Below are 24,069 nucleotides of genomic sequence, written 5' to 3' on the forward strand. Positions count from 1 at the left end.
CTTTTTTTTTTTTTTTTCAGAGGGAGGATGCGTAAATACCTCGAAAATTGGTCGATGAAGAATAGCAGATATAACCTTCATTGTGTGGAGCGAGTTTTGGCATGTTGGCCAGATCTGTGCTGGCCACAGCCAGAGGTTTGGAAGATATAATTTTCCACCTCAGGAAACGTTTGCGTGTGTTTTATGTAGAGTGTATGATGGCCGTGACGTCTGCTTTAGCTATGTTTCTGCACTATTCTTTGCTGCTTTGAGTAGCGCATTCACACCGCTAAAACGGCTAGGCTACGTTACATTCTCATATAAATTCCTGAGCAGTTGGAACTGTTCTTCAGTCATATTTGTACACGATTTGGTATTCGGTCTCTCCGAGGATTTTCATTCTGAGCTGTAACAGTTCGGGTGTTGACAAAGCAAAGTCCACTAATAGATAACTGTACCGGTTATGTGTTAAAGCTCTTTTGTAGTATATGTCCAAAAACTCTGCACCCCTTCGCCGGCCAAACAACTGTCTATCCAAAGTTTCAATCTGTCCAATGTCACGGTTCTTGATGAGGATGTAATGGGAGCAATAGAGACTGATGTTCCTGCTGAATTTACCTGAGTGGAACATGTTCTGGGTTATGAAAATCACCGATATGCCTGACTGCCGTCCTGCAGTGAATGCCTTGGTGACGAATTTATTGTCACTGGCTTCGAGAAAACAGTCGTGCAATACAAATAATAGACCTACTCAGATCGAGCAGACTTTTCTTAGCAGGGGGAGGAAACATCAACTTCGTCCAAGAATTTGTGAGCGCAGTTATCAGACACTGCTGCTTCTGCTGCTGCTTAACCTCCAATTTGCAGTCCACTCTCCATCTTTTGGAACAACCTTTTATCTTGGGGAAGCAGTGTGAAGGAGTTGGGGGTTGATAGTCATGAGGTTGGGCGGAGGCTTTGGATGTGCTTGCCACGGCCAGTGGCGGTGGCAGCGGCGGGGGTGCCAGGATCTCCTCATCTTCTTCATTAACTCCTTCTGCTTCCCCCGGTCGTTCATTAACGGGATCTGAGGGTGACCGTAAGCGAGAGATTTATAAGGGGTGATGTAATACCTCTTATCTCCTAAAGGACATAGAGCCACCTTCCTCTGTCGGGTGTGACAAATTGTTCCTCCCACCATCTGCAAATTGTGAAACGTGGTGTAAGTGATCTCATTATTCTCAATTACATCTCGGTATTGGCTATGACTAATAGTCTTTTGGCAACATCTTTGAATCCCCTTTAAAGTGTTACACCGACTGTTTTGCGTTTCCTATGAATAAACTTTTGGGTTTTACACCGATGAACTCCCTGATAAGTTCGACGCCTGTTTCAACTTTGACGAGTCAAAGTTCCCCATTGCTCGTGTCTTCATACACTTCGTGAGTTTTGGGAAAGTAGCTCAAATCCAAATACGGTTTAAGTACATCCTTCACTTCGTGTGCGAGGTTGTCAGTCCAGTCACCACGGAGAAGATCAAACTGTCAGTGTCAGTGTACAGGAGCTTAACTCTATCACCATACAGTTTATGAAGGACGTCATAACAGAACTTGTACATCACGTCCTTAGCCAGGTCCACTATGCTGAACCCGACATAGATTGCGGATTCTACAATAACGGTCTCTCTGCAGTGATTCACAATGTATCGTTGATTGTTCAACCTTTCAAAGGACTTGTATGTATGTAGTGAGGGTTCATTGGTGGTGACAATTGTCCTGGTGGAATAGTTCAAAGGGTTTTTAATGGTCAAGCCAAAAAGACCGTTCATCAAGATTTTGATGGTGTTCCTCTTGTCAGGGTCTGATTCTTTCGCTCTCCTCTCCACATTCTCTGTGATGTATTCCCTTAAATAAAATCCTTGTTTGAACTTGTAAACTTTTCTTATCACATCGACTTCTAGACAGTCTTAATAATGTTTGCAATAGGGGAAGACAAATTAAGTGGTTTTGCATTGTCAAGTGTGTGCCTACCAGTTTGACATTTTTTTAGGGAGCCTCACATTAAACTTTTCCAATAGGCTTTTACTGTAAGGGGATAGATCCTGGAGGGTTACGTTCATGTGATGTATAGCTAGAGGAAACTCATCCTTCCTGAGAGAGACATCATCCCTAACCTTCTTAGTATCGAGGAGGACGAAATAACCGTGTTCTCCCTACGAATTGATGGATGTGATATTGCTGGCGGTAAACCTCTCTGGTTCGGTGGGGGAGAGCTCCGTTTTTCATCCAAAGGCATTTTATATCTGCTCATCACCGTAGGATAAAGACTGGTAAAATCGATGTACAATATATTTGACTGTCGGTCACCAGCTTTAAATTGTGGGTTTAAACTAGGGGTTGTTCGCTATGGCGTGCCTTTGGACTAGACTGCAGGAACCGCCTCTGATGTTGTTAGCGATCAGTTGGTAAGTTCCCCCGCCGGAAATTAGGGGGAGGCCCGCTCTCGAAGCGTGGAGAAAAGCGTCTAGTGAGAGGGAGGTAGACGTTAAATAGTAAACTGGGTACAGTCCAAACTGCATATAAACAGCCTTCCTCCAAGCTAAGTAAAATCCCCCAATAATCCCGCGTCCATGAGAAGGTATAAAACGGTGTAATCCAGTAAGTTAAAACAGTTTGCAGCATTCCACACTTTGCAGACGTGTTCATATCCTTCACAGGGTATGCTTTCCCCTGTCAGTGAGGAATTGAAACACACTGGGAGGGATGCCAGGTTTGTGCAACACTTCGAAAATGAGGTTGGGTATTTCACGTGGGTTAGGTTAGGTTAGGTTCAGGGACTTGGAATTTTTTTCCCTCCTATTCATATTTGTGTGGAATGGGATTTTTTTTTCATCCGTAAAATATGCATAGGTAGGGTTGGGTTAGGTTGTAGACCTTAGAATCACTTCGGTGGTAGGGTTGGGTTAGGTTAGGTTAAGGGACTTAGAATTTCTTCACTCATATTCATATTTATGTGAAATGGTGGTTTTTTTCATCCGTATAGTATATCTTGAGCCAAAATGGGGTTGGGTATTTTCAAGGGGTCGAGCAAAACCACAGTTCTCCTATCCGAAGAGTTATTCATGAGCCATTTTGGGGTTCTTTTCTGAACTAGAGTGAAATATTTGGTGGTTTTCCCGTGGAGTCGTTAATGGTCAACGTACGTGAGGTTAAGATAAATGCGAGCTTATGGGGTTTATAGCCTGTGAGCCGAATTTGGGGTCGGGTATTGAGGTTGAGTCGTAATGGGTCTTTTTCCCTTCATTAATATATATATATATATATATATATATATTATATATATATATATATAGATATATATATAGATATAATTAATATATATATATATATATATATATATATATATTATATATATATAATATATGAGTGTGTCAAAGTATGTTAACCAAAAAAATAAAATTAACTCAAACTTAACCAAGAAATAATGGCTACCTGGGGTCTGGAAGAGATGCCGAGTGAGTTCGTTGGTAATATAGACGTCCCGCCCCTGAGCCATTTCGAACACGAGGCCCAACAAGAGGCGATCGACGCTGCCGAAGTTATGGATATTGGAAGGGTTCATCAGCTCCTGGTGAAGCTTGATAGCTGCGTGAGAAGGGAAACGAAAAATGAGTGGACGAATCGTCGCTGGCTCTGGTGAAATGAATGGAAACATCAGATATGCCTAATAATGGGTTCTACTTCTGTCGAAGGTAATAGGTCACCTCTCTAATGGTATTATTTATCCATTTGAATTCTCATTTATAACAAAATACTATGAATTTCCTTTTTAAAAAATAATTACTGACAATACCAATTTACTTGGGTATTATTATTTTCATTATTGATAAAAAGTTCTTTGTATGCACGGCTTATATTGTGCGTGTATGTGTGTGTGTTAGAGAGAGAGAGAGAGAGAGAGAGAGAGAGAGAGAGAGAGAGAGAGAGAGAGAGAGAATTTGTATATATATATATTCTAAAGGTTTTAATTTCTTAATTAGAATTAGTTTTGCCCAAGACAGTAGGAAGAACTCAGGCATTCGACAGTTTTGTTCAAATCCAGAAAAAATCACCTACTGCCTTTCAAAACCTTTCAAATGCTTTCTTCGATAATATCAAATAGGCAAAGATTATTTTGATACATTGGTTTGAGAATAAATCGGCTACTAAAACCTGTCTATCAGTAACCATGTCATTGTTTACTGATTAAGAACCTTAAAATAACTGCTGTCCATTTTTAGTAACACATTTAGAATAAAGATGACATCTACAACTCAGGTATCTATATGAAAACCACCCATCTCCTACTGACTGAAAGGAACCCTCCTGCCGGTCTTGTCGCATCTCATGAGGGTGTGCTGGACGAGGCTGTGCCCGAACCTGAAGGCGGCAGTCGCGAAGGCGTTCGTCGCAGAAGGGTTGACGTCGCCCTTGTAGCCTCTGTAATACCCGAACTTCTGCAGCGGGAGACGGAAGACCTTCATGACAGCAGGGCCTGGAATTCAAAGCGTATTCTGGTCACTTTCTCTGGCCCGTTTTAAACTCAGGACAATTTTAAACCCAATGTCGTTTGGTCAGGCATTTGCCAGTTTTTCATCGTCAAAAAGACACAGCACTACTCTAACATTCACTTCCCTCTTTCGGAGTCTTCCGACATTCAAAAGAAACGATTTTATCACAACATGGTAACGGTTATTACAAAAGTCACATTTCTTAAAGGGACAGAGCGACCGCATTCTCTTTGGCAGTATCGTAACACAAGCAAAGCCACCTCTTCCCAGAATTATTTAAATGACAATCAGTTTTCCTCAGGCTGCACGATTCGGAGCCCGTTTCTTCCCCTGTGCTCATCTGTTGTTGAGCTTTGGAACTTGATTCATCCTTCTATTTTCCTTGGTTTATATAATATACCCATAGCCAGTGTTATTCCTTACTTCGGATGATGCATCAATATTGCCTATACTTTTTCCCCTCGTTTCTTAAATTGTGGTCTAGATTAGAGCCTTGAGTTACCGATAAAATTGGAACCTGCATCAAAAAAGAAGTCCTAAAACTTATAACAACATCATGCTCATACCGTACTCGATTCCGGATAAAAGAAGAGGATTTAGAGTGAATTTCACGCTCTTGCATAAAAAGAAAAGAAAATTCTTGGAAACTTCAACGAACGTTAGCCATACGATGGGAGAGATAACTGAAAACTACGTAGTAGTATAAATGCAAAAGAAATAAATAAATAAATAAAATAAAATAATAATAACAATGGAAAATAAAAGTAGATAAATTGCTTGAACCTGCAAACAACATTTACCATACGATGCAAGTGAGGACAGAAAACTAACGGTATAAATAAAAAAAATTATTGGAATCTGCAACAAACATTAGCCATACGATGCAAGTGAGGACAGAAAACTAACAGTATAAAAAAATAATTATTGGAACCTGCAACGAACATTAGCCATACGATGGAAGAGAGGACAGAAAACTAACAGTATTAAAAAAACAATTAGGGTGGAACCTGCAAGAAAATTAGCCATACGATGCAAGTGAGGACAGAAAAAATAACAGTAAAAAAAAATATTGGAGCCTGCAACGATCATTAGCCATACGATGCAAGTGAGGACAGAAAACTAACAGTAAAAAAAAATTATTGGAACCTGCAACGATCATTAGCCATACGATGCAAGTGAGGACAGAAAACTAACAGTAAAAAAATTATTGGAACCTGCAACGGAAATTAGCCATACGATGCAAGTGAGGACAGAAAACTAACAGTATAAAAAAATAATTATTGGAACTTGCAATGAACATTAGCCATACGATGCAAGTGAGGACAGAAAACTAACATTAAAAAAAAATTATTGGAACCTGCAACGATCATTAGCCATACGATGCAAGTGAGGACAGAAAACTAACAGTATAAATAAAAAAGTATTGGAACCTGCACCGATCATTAGCCATACGATGCAAGTGAGGACAGAAAACTAACAGTATAAAAATATAATTATTGGAACCTGCATCGAACATTAGCCATGAGATGCAAGTGAGGACAGAAAACTAACAGTATAAATAAAAAATTATTGGAACCTGCATCGAACATTAGTCATACGATGGAAGAGAGGACAGAAAACTAACAGTATAAAAAAAATTATTGGAACCTGCAATGAACATTAGTCACACGATGGAAGAGAGGACAGAAAACTAAGAGTATAAATAAAAAAATAATTGGAACCTGCAACGGACATAAGCCATACGATGCAAGTGAAGACAGAAAACTAACAGTACAAAAAAAATATTGGAACCTGCAACGATCATTAGCCATACGATGCAAGAGAGGACTGAAAACTAACAGCACAAAAGAAGACTAAAGAGAGCAACAGTATACTAAGTAACTAAGTACTAGGGATTACTGACCGAGGACCGTGGGCAGCCACTCGCCGTAGGTGATCTTCTGCATCATGGCACCGACTATCTTCCGCGCTTCGAAGAAGAGACGGTCGTCGTTCCAGTGGGGATTCACTTCCGACAGTTCCACCACCAGGCGATTGTGCTCACGAAGCCACACTGTGTGCATGCTCGTCAGTGCTGGAAAACGATGTATAATGTCGTTGCATAAATGAATAAACAAATAAATCAATTATTCAACGAGTGAATGGATAGATAAACTAATTAATAAAAATGTGAATAAACGAATAAATAGATAAACGAACGATTACATAAGCAAATAAGTAAATTAATAAAATAAATAATTGGCCAGATAAACACTGAAATAAAAAAATGAATAATACTATAATGTTGGTTGTAGGTTAATAATAAGCTGTCCAATTAATCAACGACTGAATAGATAAATAAATTAAGTAATTAACTGATAAAAATCAGAATAAACAAATAAATAAATAAACGAACGATTACATAAGCAAATAAGTAGATAAATAAAATAAATAATTGGCCAGATAAACACTGAAATAAATAAATATATACTTGATAAATAATAATATAATGCTGGTTGTAGGTTAATAATAAACAATCCAGTTAATCAACGAGTGAATAGATAAATAAATAAACTAATTAATGAAAATGTGAATAAACAAATAAATAAATAAACGAACGATTATATAAGCAAATAAGTAAATTAATAAAATAAATAATTGGCCAGATAAACACTGAAATAAATATATACTAGATAAATCAATAATAATATAATGTTGGTTGTAGGTTAATATTAAACTGTCCAACTAATCAACGAGTGAATAAATGAATAAATTAACTAATTAACTGATAAAAATGAGAATAACAAATAAATAAACGAACGACTACATAAACAAATAAGTAAATAAATTCATAGATAAAATGAATAATTATCCAGATAAAAACAGAAGAAATAAATATATATATATATATATGATATATATATATATATATATATATATATATATATATATATATATATAGATAGTAGATAGATAAAAAAATAATTAAAAAGTGTTGGTTGTAGGTTAATATTAATCTGGCCTGTGCCAAGCGCGGATATTTGTCAGAGAAAGGTGAGAAAGGTAACGGGAAGGTCTTGCACAGAGACATCTGGACTCAGTTCAACCGACAGAGATGAATCTAGTCACTCATTTGAGATTATTCAATTATAGTTCAAACCCGAACAGAGAAGTTCGAGGTTTAAACTTAATGATGATATCTTTGAAAAGAAATACGACCAAACTAGAAAATCGTCAAATTTTGACCTCATTAGCTTACAAATAAACAAAACCCTCAAAACTGATCGAAGCATAAAACTAATGTCTTCGACTCAGTGGCGTGATCGGTATGGTCTTTGCCTGCCACCTCGGTGGCCGCGAGTTCGATTCTCGGGCATTCCATTGAGGCGTTAGAGAAGTGTATTTCTGGTGATAGAAGTTCACTCTCGACGTGGTTCGGAAGTCGCGTAAAGCCGTTGGTCCCGTTGCTGAATACCCACTAGTTCCATGCAACGTAAAAACACCATACAAACAAACAAACAAACAAATAAAACTAATGTAATCTAACCTTCAAGTTAATTAAAAGAGAAAGCATCTATGGATACTATTAGAATAAAAACAAAAAGAAAAAAGTAAAATAAAAAATAGATTGGAAGACCAATCAAGATATACTGAAACTAACGTAACTCTTGATCTGTGAATAATATTTCAAATTCAAATATTAAGGGAATTTTAACATCCATACAAATACTAACATACATTGGGCATTATAAATCGCTTTACGGTTTCCTTTGTAAGTTGATAGATTTTTGGTTTATTCCATGTGAATGTAACTGAAAAATAATAATGACGTGGTTTAAGAAGCGAAATTCGAGTTAAAACCTTTCTCCTAACATGGCTTGGTTGAGCGTTCTTATTTATATAATGTGCTTTAGTGTCATACATCTGACACAATTTAGTGTCCTAACATGGCGTAATTCAGAGTAACAACTGAATCTCAGGTAATTCTGCAAAATAAAATTTTTCAGCTTCACAGCCTGGTTTTACGACAATGAACTGACCACAATATTTAGTGCGATATTCACTATTAGGTTGCACTGGGACTTTCAAGTATTTTTGCAGTTAATTGAGTCGATTATCTTTTTGTTCCTTTGTCGACATTAGTGACCATTGCAGTTGTAACGCAAGACAACTTACTGTGTGTGAGTCAGATAATCTTTCAATTCCTTTCTACCTTAATGTCTGAAATTCATTCAACATAATCGCGCTACCTAAATACTTTTAGGCAATTTCTCGTTTGTCTTATGTATTTATCTATTTTGTATCTACGTTTGTTTTGTTTGTATGGTGTTTTTACGTTACATGGAACCAGTGGTTATTCAGCAACGGGACCAACGGCTTTCGTGACTTCCGAACCACGTCGAAAGTGAACTTCTATCACCAGAAATACGCATCTCTAACACCTCAATGGAATACCCGAGAATCGAACTCGCGGCCACCGAGGTGGCAGGTCAGACCATACCGATCATGCCACCGAGGCGCTTGTATCTACGTACGTAATATTCTCTACCTTGGAGGAATAACTATTATTCCTCCAAGGTCTCTACCAACCCACATCCCATTTTTTTTTTTTTTTTTTTTTTTACTCCTCTTTGCAGAAGACCGATTCAAAATAAAACTCACAATATTCTTCACCCGTCTCTCATTTTCTTTTCCTTTTCGTCTCACCCTTACGAAGATTCTGCAACAACACTTCATTAAGAAGCATCGGCTCGATGATCCGTTTGAAAAGGACATTTCTTTTCCTCACCTGATACTATTCTCAGGTCATTCCTTTCAGGCCATTCATTTTTGCCTCCTCCTCCTCCTCCTCCTCCTCCTCCTCCTCCTCCTCCTCCTCCTCTTCTCTTCTTCTTCTTCTTCTTCTTCTTTTTTATCCTCGTCATATTTTTGATTCCCCAACTTCTATCCCACTACATCTTACACTTTGCCCTCATCCGTGACACTAACAAGTAAACAGTTTGTAAAACATATCTGACAATCAGTTTGAAAAATAGATCTGACAAACAATTTGAAAAACAAATCTAAACAAAAACGTTTGAAAAATAAAGCTGACAAACAGTTTGAAAAATAGATCTGACAAACAATTTGAAAAACAAATCTAACAAACAGTTTGAAAAATAAAGCTGACAAACAGTTTGAAAAATAGATCTAACAAACAGTTTGAAGAATAGATCTGACAAACAGTTTGAAAAACAGATCTAACAAACAGTTTGAAAAATAGATCTGACAAACAGTTTGAAAAACAGATCGAACAAACAGTTTGAAAAATAGATCTAACAAACAGTTTGAAAAATAGATCTGACAAACAGTTTGAAAAACAGATCTAACAAACAAAAAGTTTTGAAAAAACAGATCTAACAAACAGTTTGAAAAATAGATCTGACAAACAGTTTGAAAAATAGACCTGACAAAACAGTTGAAAAACAGATCGAACAAACAGTTTTGAAAAATAGATCTTGACAAACAATTTGAAAAAAACAAAATCTAACAAACAGTTTGAAAAATAGATCTGACAAAAAAACAGTTTGAAAAAAACAGATATAACAAACAGTTTGAAAAATAGACTGACAAACAGTTTGAAAAATAGATCTGACAAACAGTTTTTTTTTTTTTTTATTTTTTTTTTTCAAAAACAGATCGAAAACAAACAGAAAAATGAAAATAGATCTGACACAAACGAAAAAGAATAGATCTGACAAACAGTTTGAAAAAAACAGAAATCTAACAAACAGTTTGAAAAATGATCTGACAAAAAAACAGTTTTTTTTTGCCAAAAAACAGATATAAACAAACAGTTTGAAAAATAGATCTGACAAACAGTTTGACAAACAGATCTAACAAACAGTTTGAAAAATAGATCTAACAAACAGTTTGAAAAACAGATCTAACAAACAGTTTGAAAAATAGATCTATGAAACAGTTTGGAAAAAACTTTCAAAAACAGGTGAAAAATGACCTGACAAACAGTTTTTTGAAAAACATATCTAACAAACAGTTCGAAAAATAATCTACAAACAGTTTTGGAAAACAGGATCTAACAAACAGTTTTGGGCGAAATAGATCTAACAAACATTTGAAGAATAAATTCTAACAAACATTTGAAAAATTAATCTAAAAACGTCTGGAAAAATACTTCTAACAAACAGTTTGAAAAATAATCTAACAAAAAACAGTTTGAAAAATATCTAAACAAACAGTCTGAAAAAACAGATCTAACAAACAGGTTTGAAAAATAGACTAACAAACTTGTTTGAAAAACACATTCTAACAAACATTTTGAAAAACCAAATCTAACAAACAGTTTTTGAAAAATAATTGATCTAACAAAACATTTTGAAAAATAGATCTAAACAAACAGTTTGAAAAATAGATCTAACAAAACAGTTGAAAAATGATCTAACAAACATTTTTTTGAAAAATAGATCGAAAACAAACTGTTTGAAAAACAACATCTAACAAAAAACAGTTTTGAAAAACAAATCAAACAAACAGTTTTGAAAAATAGATCTAACCAACAAAAATTTTTGAAAAAAACAAATCTAACAAACAGTTTTGAAAAACCATTCAAACAAACGTTTGAAAAACAAAATCTAAACAAACTGTTTTGAAAAAATAATCTAACAAACAGTGAAAAACAGATCTAACCAAACTGTTTTGAGATCTAACAAACAGTTTGAAAAACAGATCTAACAAAAACAGTTTGAAAATAGATCTAACAAAAACAATTTGAAAAACAGATTCTAACAAAACAGTTTTGAAAAATAGATTAAAAAAACAATTTGAAAAAACAGATAACAAACAGTTTGAAAAATAATCTAACAACAAACCGTGTTTGAAAAATAGATCTAAAAGTTCAAAAACAGATTTAACAAAAATACAGTTTGAAAAATAGATCACACAATTTGAAAAACAAAGATCTAACAAAACAGTTTGAAAAAATTTTTAGGATCTAACAAACAAAAATTTGAAAAACAGAATCTAACAAACAAAAAAGTTTGAAAAATTTAGATCTAACAAACAAAAATTTGAAAAAACAGATCTAACAAACAGTTTGAAAAATAGATTCTAACAAAAATTTTTTTTGAAAAAACAGAAATCTAACAAACAGTTTGAAAAATTTAGAAAATCTAAAAAAAGTTTGAAAAAAGATCTAACAAACAGTTTGAAAAACAACTCGAAAAATAAACAGTTTGAAAACATATCTTAACACAAAACAGTCTTTGGAAAAACAGAATCTGAACAAAACAGTTTGGAAAACAGATCTAACAAACAGTTTGACAAATAGATCTAACAAACAGTTTGAAAAATAGTTCTGACAAACAGTTTGAAAAACACTTCTAACAAACAGTTTGAAAAATAGATCTAACAAACAGTTTGACAAACAGATCTAACAAACAGTTTGAAAAATAAAGCTGACAAACAGTTTGAAAAATAGATCTAACAAACAGTTTGAAAAATAGATCTAAAAACAGTTTGAAAAACAGATCTAACAAACAGTTTGAAAAATAGATCTAACAAACAGTTTGAAAAATAGATCTAACAAACAGTTTGAAAAATAGATCTAACAAACTGTTTGAAAAACACATCTAACAAACTGTTTGAAAAACACATCTAACAAACAGTTTGAAAAACAAATCTAACAAACAGTTTGAAAAATAGATCTAACAAACAATTTGAAAAACAGAACTAACAAACAGTTTGAAAAATAGATCTAAAAACGTTTGAAAAATAGATCTAACAAAAAGTTTGAAAACCAATCTAATGAACAGTTTGAAAAACAGATCTAACAAACAATTTGAAAAACAGATCTAACAAACGGTTTGAAAATTAGATCTAACAAACAGTTTGAAAAACAGATCTAACAAACAGTTTGAAAAACAGATCCAACAAACATTTTGAAAAATAGATCTAACAAACAATTTGAAAAACAGATCTAACAAACAGTTTGAAAAATAGATCTAACAAACAATTTGAAAAACAGAACTAACAAACAGTTTGAAAAATAGATCTAAAAAAGTTTGAAAAATAGATCTAACAAAAAGTTTGAAAACCAATCTAACGAACAGTTTGAAAAACAGATCTAACAAACAGTTTGAAAATAGATCTAAAAAAGTTTGAAAAACTGATCTAACAAACAATTTGAAAAACAGATCTAACAAACAGTTTGAAAAATAGATCTAAAAAAGTTTGAAAAATAGATCTAACAAACAGTCTGAAAAATAGATCTGACAAACAGTTTGAAAAATAGATCTAAAAAAGTTTGAAAAATAGATCTAACAAACAGTCTGAAAAATGGATCTGACAAACAGTTTGAAAAATAGATCTAACAAACAGTTTGAAAACAAATCTAACAAATAGTTTAAAAAACGATCTCCGTGCTGACCGCCGCGCAGGGGAGAAGAATTAACGCTTTCATCGAAGAACTGAGAAGAATCTTTGCGTCGGGATATTATCTGTGCAAGTCTAAATTCCATTATTCGTGGATCATCTACACCAGCATGCATTATGCCCACGTCTATTCATTATGCCATCTTTCCGTTTTCTATTCTCTCTTATTCCCCTATTATTGGTTACGCTCACTTTCAACTTCTCCCTTCTCCGCCAACATTTTTGTGTTTTGCGGGATGGCAGTATTAATTAATTTTTCTAAGTGTTACAGTTGGGATCTATAGTAATTATATCACAGTTTTCAGTATAGATTTAGGGACGGCATTCTCTCAATAGGAAATCTGCTAAGACGAAAAGGGATGCTGAATGAAGCCACCGTAGAACATCGACGCTAATAAGGGATTCCAAGTTCTCAAGCAGCAATCTAAGGGCAGCTATACCTTTCGCTAAGAAATTTGCGCAACTGGCAAGGGAGGCTGATAACGCAACTATAGAATAATGACACTGATAAGGGATAATAAGATAAACATCCGGTGGTAATACTGAAACGTAAAAAGAAAAAAGAAAAAAAAACAGAGCCAACTCGAGATGGGTCGTTAGATTTCTCTCATTAGTATGTTCGAACCGCCTAATCCGTTTCTGTTATTCAAGAAGAATCAATTAAAGAACCCGACCGGAGATATTCCCTCAAATCCCAATATAATGATGGATGAAGTCCAGGAAGCTTCCCCCTCATTATTTTCTGAAGTTGGAATGGGGAATACTTCCGCTGGCTATTGGACAGCCAACGCAGAAGCGGGAATGCTCGGCGCGGTCTCCAGGAATTCTTGACGGGGCTCTTGAATGTACGTAGAGCTAATAACCCTCGATTTTGTCCACCGTTGGTCGAGGAAGACACCAAGGATATTCCCCAAGGAGGAATTTCAGATTTTCAGGGGGGAATTGTGACCACAGATTGGCAGGATCAAACCGGCTCTAGGACCACACAGAACGCAGCCTGCATCAGTCCGCACTACTGAGAGGTCATGCTGGGCTTTCTCGCCGCTAGCTGTGTCTGTGTGTTATGGTAATTTTTTGCATATTATTTGGAATGCACCCATTGAGGCAGACGATTTTGGAAAAGGGGGTTGGGGGGGTGGATGACACTCTGACATATGGAGAAAAGTTGTATGCCCCCCCACCCCCCCCCCCAAACACAAAAAAAAAGGTTGAGAATCACTGGGGTAATAAATACTTTACATAAAATTTGAAGTTGAGGCAGAAACATGAACATTTAATTAGACTTTCCGATGGCCGAGGAGGCAGATGTTCAAGCTAGAAACAATAATATTGAACGCGGCTTTATGCTGTCGAAGTAGAAACCAGAATACTTGACAGTCCAAAATTAGGGATACTTAACAAAATATTGAACATCCTAAGCAGGCGTAGGAACACTCAACATGACTTCTGAATAACTGAGACAAGTGGCCTTCACGATTATTGGAAGAAATAAAACCGGTGCGCAATCTCAGGGAGAACTGAAAACCAGTTTCATGGTAAAGGCAGAAATGGAAGTGCAGTATGGCAGTCAGTGTAGAATCAGGACTGACACTCAATGGTCAAAGAATTGATAAAAATGTCCCTGAACTGCAATCCGAGAGTTTTGATGTATTGGATGCTTGAGACAGAAATGGACATGCAACAAGACTGCAGATGGAACTGGGAATGGCATTGTACCATAGAGGCATATAGAAAATAGTATTAAATGCCTGATGTCGAAAATAAGAAATATTATAATAATTTTGCCAGTCGAAGAGGAAATGGGGCTGCTGTTGCATTTTTGGGAAATGTAAAGACGGTATTGGTAGTCTTTTGGTCATAAAGCAAGAATGAGTGTTTCTGAACCAGAGCTACAGTACTGAGAATGTCTCTGGACTAATGATATCGAAACGAGACTGTCTGTTGGACTGTAGAGATAGAGATGATAATGTTTTGACAGAAAGTGGCTGTACTAGTGGGCCATAGCATTAGAAATGAAAAGTTAGCGCAGCTACTTCTGAGTAATGGCTTAAAATTAAAAGTTACATTGAACTCTTTCCATCCTCCTTAAGTTCATTCCATTTAGGTAAGCTAAGTATCCTGATATTCCTGTCTGCAGTTTTCCTTATCTGTTAATCTGCTAACCACTATAAGCCTAAGGCATTTCCAAACTTCTCCCTTCTGATTTTTTTCGTCAGTGTTAATGATTACAGCGCCATAAAGAAATTACTATAAAGTCTAATAATATCACACTGAAACTTCTTTCTTTTCACTGTACTACAGTATCACTATAGAGGTTGGCACAAGCAGCATTATTAAAAACTTTGTTAGGCGTATTCGTTCCTGTTTGAAATGCAGTATTTTTCTCAGATTCGCCTTCTCTACAGATAATGTTTCAGCCAAGTCTTTTATTGCAATCAGGAAAGGCACCTTTAATCTCAGAGGCTCCATAACTCCATCAGCCTTTTTACTCTAGTTAATCTTACTTTGTCAAAATCAGTAACAACTCAGACTGCATTATTTGTTCACGGATTCCTTTCCTCTACTGTAAGTCCTTTGGAATTCTATCTCTTCTGTTTTCTCATACTTTTAAATGGTTTCTTTAATCCATAGTCAGATCTATCACAAGTTGTATGAAGTTCCAACTCTCTCCCTCCCTCTTCCCTTATCTTATTTAATTGGGCCTAGACTAGAAAAAAGTATGTTAGGTTGTCAGTCCCACGGGGAACTACACTTACATAAAGGAAATGCCAAAAGGATCTAGCATGTGGGCACAAACATTGCTGTGAAGAGCGTGTTCGAGGTGGAAGAAGGAAGAGGCCTGCGCTGGTGGGCAATTAGAAAGGACGTAGGCTGTGCCGAACAGAAGGAAATGTCTGTCAATATTGACCTACAGAAAGGAGGAGCAAAGCAATTGGTTTGTGGGATAGCCAAATTAATGGTGTAAGGGAAGAAAGAGGAGAATGGTGAAGAAGAGCAATTGAGGAAGGGAAGTGGAGAGGAAATTTTTGTAAAAAGATGAATTTTTTGTGAAGAATGAGTTAATGCAGAGAGAACGACTTCTGAACAAAAGGATCTTGAAATGAGGTGTAAAACTCAATAACAGTCATAATCAGTGACTTGTATGGCATGACTAGCAGAAATCAGACGTCAATTATGTTGCTATAAATACGTCACATCAAAACATCGCCGTCGACTAATGACACTGAAAATACATCTGGGGAAAAAGATTCAAGGGAAAAATATCCTACTAAGGCGGGGACCGCGCATGGGAGCAATCCATTTCTGATACAAAGGCCGTAGGGCTGGCAGCCCAATGCTTAGGCCTGCATAAAAACATGGCGAGGGAACAGTAACGTAAATGAATGGGGCTGAGCCCCAAAGCCACCCATAAACTTAGTTCCCCAGGGCTAGACGAACAGGAATGTAAGATCGATTTTAAGAATCTTCGTATAAGGAAGCTCCAAGAGAATTCCCGAGGATGGCCCCACATTCCAGAGCTGCTCCAGTCCCAGGAGTAAATTACCTACCGGTTGATATGATCGCAAGTTCAAAAATATTTGTGAAAAGAAAAAAAAAAAAAAGTTTTTTTTTAATGGTTTTTAGCCCTAACATTTTGAACACCGAAGACATTTAGCGTCGAGAGAGAATGTCACTGAGAATTTTGAAAAGCGTCCTTAGCATATCCTTAACAACAGAGATTGAACGAAATCTCTCTCTCTCTCTCTCTCTCTCTCTCTCTCTCTCTCTCTCTCTCTCTCTCTCTCTCTCTCTCTCTCTCTCTCTACCCTTGAAGTCTCGTCCCGAGGTGAGGTGAAAACCAATGATTGGTTATATCGAACGCAGAACCCTATTTTCGGCCAATTTATCGAGGCTTTACTCACGACGTGGATGTCATCAGGGATGGATCACATCTCCTTAGCCTCTCCTAAGAATTTCTAAAGACCCGAACAGACTCGCCTAATTGGCCATCACAGATAAGGAGGATATCTTGTACGTAAACTTTAAAATCCCCCAACTTCACGTTCGGCAAGAACTGAAACACACGCGTGCATACGTACATACATACATAAACACACACACACGCGCGCGCTCGCGCGAGATCCCACTGAAATAAGTACCCATATGGACATAGGCAAGAGCGAACTATATCTTCTATAGGCAGGCACCATAAGACTATAGTAGATTTGTCGGTAATCCTTTCTACCCAGCTGGCCTTCGGGCTTCATTGTGACCCATTTCCCACTGACCAAACGTCAAAGGATTTCTTTAGATTTTCTGTAGAGGTCGATTACTTACGAACCAGGCTCGTTAACCCTACTACATCCAGTCTCATAGGGCTGTTTCTGTATACATGCCTCGTATTTGTATTACATTCATGATGCGTTTACGTATTATTGCATAATATTGAGAGAGAGAGAGAGAGAGAGAGAGAGAGAGAGAGAGAGAGAGAGAGAGAGAGAGAAATTCCCTCTAGTGCCACCTGAAGGAAACATGATTGATTAACATTTGGATGAATACTAAGTGACTTGATTATCAGAATTCGTTCTATATACAAAATAAAATGACAAGGTAATGGGAGAGTGGTACCAAATGATCAGGCAGCTCTGAAACCACGATCACAAATTCCTTGTGACTGATTTACAATAAGCGTTTTAAGCAACCTGCAATAATCACCGTAATTTATTGACAGTTAACCCTTGTAAAATGTCGCAATAATCGCTGAAATTAATGTAAATTGCCATTGCAATTGATTGAATATAAGCGTTGAATTCTATTAGGTATATCATCGTAATTCATGGAAAGTCCCCTTTGTAATATTTTGACTAAATCATTGTCATTGATTCAAAATAACATTTATTGCACTGTGGCAATAGACATTGCAGTATATTGACAAACACCGTAGAAATTCATTGGAATATCCACGTAACGTCTTACTCATAGCAAAAATGAGATTTTGACAGTAACAAAGAAATTCTTGTTAATAATCATTTTGAGTTCTTGGAAAGTAATCGTTTAAATCTCTTTGCAATATCCTTTGGAAATTATCTACAATACAGGAGACTTATTGGCAACTTACTAACTAAACTCGAAACCATTTTATGGAGAAATTTGGAAACTATTAGTCTCATTTTACCCTCAAAATAAAACGAATTATTTTTCTTGTTCAAACTTGCCAAAAACATTGTCAAATAAGTTGATAACAGCTAAGTTGTGCTCCGCTTTAGAAAATTCGCGTCATGTAATATGAAAAATAAAATGCGTGAAATCTCAGTCTATTAAGATATTCAAACTATCGCCAAGATATTTTCTTGAAATTCTGAATAACAAATCTTACTCCACTTGACTTAAACAGAAAATTTCGTCTTTTCAAGCCATTATAATATTCATACTAGCTTGGGAGTAAAATAATATTTCCTATGCTCTTGGAAAAACTACGTTAATTTACTGTGACTTTTTTTAAATGTTTTTTCAACTGAACCTAAAAATCTTAATTTCACTTTACGCTTACATAAAAGTGAAAACTTTCTCTAGCAACTTACATTAAATTTTGTGAAATTAGATGTTGACAATAAACCAATCCCTAGGCTTAATTCCCCGTTGACCAGACTATCCTCCCTCCATCAGAATCTCTGGAATCTTATCCTCCGTTCTCTCGCTACTTCTCCAGTAAATCTTCCTGTATCAGAGAAATAAATGATTTTCCTTCTTCCTTTCCCAACTTACACGACTCGTCTCTCTTTCTGTTCCTTCCTTTCAATACTTACGTATCTCAATTATTCTCTACTCTTTTCCTCCATTTGACATCTAACCTGCCACTATTTTCTCAAAGCCACAAGGCACCTTTTGCCAAACCAATAACGATGGATTTTATTATCCAGGAGAAAGACAGAGTTGATAGAGAAAAAGAATAACGCTGGGAGAAAGACAGACAAAAAAAAAAAAAAAAGGATTGAAATTGTGTGTGGAATTGACTCTGAACTACACCTTCCACTTCTGCAATTCCTCACTCCATCCCAGAACTACTCTCTCTCTCTCTCTCTCTCTCTCTCTCTCTCTCTCTCTCTCTCTCTGGCGCGCGCGCACGCGCAAACATACCTCCTGGAGGACGGAAACCATCGACTGAAATTATCTTTGCTTTTGTTTCAGACACACATAAGCAACGACGTATCACTGAACATAGATATTTTGTCACGTTCCTAATTCTTCTTCTTCTTCTTGCGTCACTTACGCCGTAAAGATCTCATCCAATCCCCAAGGGCTTAATCTGTCTTCTTTCGACACCCACGACGCTCTTATTTCCCCCTCAAGATTACTAATGCGTCTTCCACGTTTTTATTTAATACGCAGAAGCTTTCGTCTTGGAAGTTCTTGGATCTCGCAAAAGACTTTCATATATAAAAGTGCCAAGTTTCTCCCCTCCTAATTGGGGCAGAGTTTTGAGATATTCTGCATACCAAAAGGGATTTGTCAGATCTAAACATATTATTTTTAACAGAAGTATTTACGTAAAGTTGCATAATTTTCACAAATGCACACGTAAATTATATACAAGCACACATATATTTGTAATGTATATATATATATTATATATATATAGATATATATATATATATATATATATATATATATATACATTATAGAATGATATATAGATAGATAGATATATATATATATATTATTTATTTGGGAAATTTAACAACACTGGTCAATGGAAATAGGCAAGAAACGGGTTATGAACCCTTACGTCAAGCAAAATAGAAAATGGAAATAAAAAACTTCCTTTCCACCCATCATCACTAATTACAGCCTATTAACCACAAAAAGTCCGTGACACAGCGTCCTAATTGTTTGGGAGTCAATTCCAACTACATGATCACTTCCACACACCATTTTCAATGCCCGTTGCATTGGAGCAGTTCTCTCAATCAACAAAGGTCCACAGAAAACAGAAATGGTAATGAAAATCCCTTGAAATAAATGGTGAACACTGATAGAAAAAACGTAACTTAGTCTGCAAAGGAAAGTTCATGCATGTAGGTAATTTTCCAGTCTCCACTCACTCAGATTTCCAGTTCCCTAGATGTCCTCATGTTCGACACCGAGTGCTATCGTGCCCCAAGCATATCATAACAGTCGTATGCACTTACACGTACATTCGTCTCACACCTTCGAATTTGATTCCAACCACACTTTATGAAAAGTTCCATGGTTCAACGATGAAAATTTCCACCATGGCACTGCAGCTGAATACCTTGTTCAGGTCATCGATCGAAAGATGCCGAATCTCACTTGCGATCTCGTGTGACCGGAGTTTCCTCGGTTTTCAAGCGGACTCCGCTGGTGAAGTTTCGCGTATTTGCTGTTCATCAGCAGTCTTGTGGTGTTTTTTACTCTGATCTGGCAAATGGCTGTTCTGTGTAAATTCAGCTTTTGTTCGTCTGCTTGGAAACCGAGGAAATTCCGTTCACATCAGATCGCAAGTGAGATTCACACACACACACACACACACACACCCACCACCGGCGCGCGCGCACACACACATTATATCTATATCTGTCTATATATATATATATATATATATATATATATATTATATATATATATATATATATATATATATATATATTAACATCACGCTACAAATGTCGTTTAATATCCAATTTGCTCATTATTTCGGGGGTGGAGCGAATTGGATATTAAACATTTGTAGCTTAATGTTTGTTTATATCAAATGTGAAGGTGGTGAGATAAAAATTACACACACATACTTGTATATATATGTGTGTATATATATATATATATATATATATATATATATATATATAATTATATATAATATATATATATATGTATATGTATATATGTATATATATATATAATATATATATATATATAGATATAGTATGTAATAGTATATATATATATATATATATATATATATATATATATATATATATATATATATATATATATATATATATATAAGAGGAAGGGAGACGCTTTAGTGCAAGTAAACAATAACATAAACCCTGAAGATGATTTAGATTAAAAAACAAAAATCATACACAGGAAGTTTCACCAACAAAGCCTTTGAATACTAAGTAGTGGTTATCAAAACTGTAATGGCTCATGAAGTTTTCTCCCTGCAGCTCATGGACCTTTGGCCATCCACAGCGTGTTTCAATTATTTTTGTAATAAAATAGAAATATGTAATTTTTTCTCATACTTAACTAAAACACGTTATAACTGTCTAAACAAATTTCTGAATGTTATAGTCTTGTAAACCTGTATCCTCTCAAAGTTCTATGTAACAAATTTCCAAGCAAAATATTCAACACTTGGGTCCTTGTTAGTCTACATATATGCCGATGTTTTGGAAACTCTAAAGTGAATAAATTTAAACCCAAATTTGTTTTGTTTACTCGTGTCTATTGCCTTCAAAGGTATCAATCCATATTTTCTATCTGGTTAATGGTCCACGGCCTCAAACTAGGCAAGGAAACCTGTCTTTGAGAGAACGAGAGCAATACTCTTACAAGGTGTAATATGGAAGCTAGATAGATCTCAGAAAGATGTGGCACAACGTAATGATAAAATCTTAGTCTTATGGAAACTATTTCAGTAGCATGGAAGAAAGATGGAATCAGTTTGTATTGGAAAGTAAGTTAAGCTAATTCCTTTTAGGTGTTAGGCCAAAAGATAGGCCGAAGGTATGATGAGGCAGTTAGACCAGAACACTGGAGTCGGCTAATCGCCAAATTCTTCAAGCCAACAATCTGGAAATTATGAAAGAACCTCGGTCCTTGCAACCAGAGAATAGAAATGATAACATGGGCAGGAGAGAGGCAGATTAGGAGGCCAGTTAGCAGTGGAGTAACTGGCCAAAAGTATGAACAAAGAAACCAAACGGGGGAAAGTAGCTTTTCCATCAGAAGACAAAGCCACAGACGCATTATAATGTAAGACAGAGGTCCGGAGTGGTGGAAGTTATTAGTTATTATTGGCAAGTGAACCAAAAATATTTTTGTGTGTAAGACACAAATGTTGGAGTACTTCCCGGCAAAGAAAACCACTTCTCATGAAATAAATTTGCACGACGATTCCTCGCAAACTCAGAAATAGATAAGAGTAACATCGAAAGGTGGAGCTGAGAATGGCTGATACTCGTGTTCCCTCGACCTCATACCGGAAAGTCTTAAGAAGTTGTATCGAATATTTTAAAAGACGTTATGAGGTACTGATGCGCCAGCGCTCCTTCAATTAGGCCTCTTACCTGGTTGCTCGTTGACGCGCACATCGCCAGCCAAGAAACAATGAAGATTCCGGGAGTTTTCCCTACATTCTCCTTCGTCGAAGTGGTCCAATGGAGGCAGGAGCGGCTTGCGGAATCTGACTGGCTTGTACTTCAACATACCTATAAAGAGAAAAAGGATATTAACATGTTTAATTGTTCTTTCTTCAAGAGAGAAAAGTTTAAATAAATATATATATATATGTACACACACACACACACACACACACACACATATATATATATATATATATATATATATATATATATATATATCGCAGTGTATATTATTATAGTATATATATAGAGATATATATATATATCATATATATATCGCACTGTATATTATTATTGTATAAATAATATAAAGTATATGCTGGCATCAGATTTTCATATTTTTCTTATTCACTAAAAACAGTCGAACAAATTACCATTAAGACAATGCAATAAATCATCGTAGAATTTAACAGTGTGAAGTATAATAATAACCAATAAGATCCATTATGATGGATGAAAGGCGACGCTGAATTAGCATGTACAGTCGGGGAAAAGATTCCTTTTACTCCTGGAGTTCATGAGGCAATGTAAATGGCAACGCCGCTTTTGTTTATGTAGTAGACGATCCTCATTGGTGCAGACGTCTCCTTACCAGTTACCATATATTTATTACGTATTTCATAAAAATTAAACACGTTGATAAAAAAATATAAGTGTGAACAATCAGGAACGTGAAAATTTCGTTAATTAGTGTTTTTTGTCAGGATTAAATTAAACTCTTTACAGGAGGGAATTATGCAGAGTAAAATCATCTGCTTCTAAGACTGACAAAGGTGATGGGGGTGGAGGGGGGCAGAATGGAAGGAGGTAGAAGTTGTTCGGAGGGAGGGTAGGAACAGTGAACTATCTAATCAAACCATGCAGAGCTTCGTTAACGCTTTTTCTCTAACTCCAAGATCTTTAGAACCTACTGCGGAATTTCCATTTCAAAAATAGATACTGTCGCTACACTGACTGAAAGTAAACGTTGATGCAATTGCTACAAAATCATAATCGTTGTCCACAACCCATTTTTTCAAGACGAGAGAGAGATTGTTTGTAAACTATATGCTATCACTAATTATAACTTATAAGTGGTTTTATGATCAGCATATGTTCACTTCCAGTTATGCTGAAAGGTAATAGTTTCTGAGAATGGGTGTATGAATAAGGGTGGGGGATGGTTTCTTTTCCAACAAGCTATTTATCCATGAAAGTGGGCCCGAAACTAAGGCCTTTCTGAACTTTTGGCCGAGAGAAAAGGTTTACCTTACAATGTTTTGTAAACCTCAAGAAACAGCATCAACCAAAACCTTATAGAGAATAACGACGGGCAATAGTTGCGCTAAAAGGAAGAGGTTGTCAAACGGTGCAATTTCAATACAAGGGAACTTGGCACTCCAAAGACAATAGTCAGACGCTGGTGGAGGCGGTGGCAGGAATCAGGAAACCTCAAAGATAAATACCGGAGCGGTGGGTCTAGGAAGACATCTGAAGATTATTGGCAAATTATTAACTTGCTCACAGTGACTGTATATTATCATGCTATGTATAGGGTTGGGTGCATTTACACAATGTGTGAGGACTTGAAGTTGGCGGCCGCTTCACTGCTGAGAAATATATAGAGATATTAGAAGAAGTAATGGCGCCTTCTGTCCGTGCATACCCCCTTCCTTATCCTGAAGGAATAACTTATGCGATATTCATTGTCTTACTCATCATAATTAGATAATGGCAATTTACTATAAAGAGTTTCATAGCATCTAATATAAGATTTTCAATTTATTTATATAAATTAATGAT

General features: G+C 36.0%; 1 protein-coding gene across 6 annotated transcripts in view; it reads right to left on the reverse strand.

The window, feature by feature from the left end:
• The window catches only part of LOC135223709 (peroxidase-like), a 214,887-nt gene that overhangs the window by 21,830 nt on the left and 168,988 nt on the right, over positions 1-24,069 (reverse strand). For all 6 annotated transcript variants that reach the window (XM_064262436.1, XM_064262442.1, XM_064262441.1 and 3 more), the window contains 4 exons: positions 22,213-22,353; positions 6,411-6,581; positions 4,309-4,491; positions 3,450-3,602 (listed from right to left, as the gene is read on the reverse strand). In XM_064262436.1, coding sequence (XP_064118506.1) covers positions 3,450-3,602; positions 4,309-4,491; positions 6,411-6,581; positions 22,213-22,353 — 648 coding nt within the window. The remainder of the gene's footprint in view (positions 1-3,449; positions 3,603-4,308; positions 4,492-6,410; positions 6,582-22,212; positions 22,354-24,069) is intronic.

This window comes from Macrobrachium nipponense, chromosome 10 (genome assembly GCF_015104395.2).
Source record: "Macrobrachium nipponense isolate FS-2020 chromosome 10, ASM1510439v2, whole genome shotgun sequence".
Lineage (NCBI taxonomy): Eukaryota > Metazoa > Arthropoda > Malacostraca > Decapoda > Palaemonidae > Macrobrachium > Macrobrachium nipponense.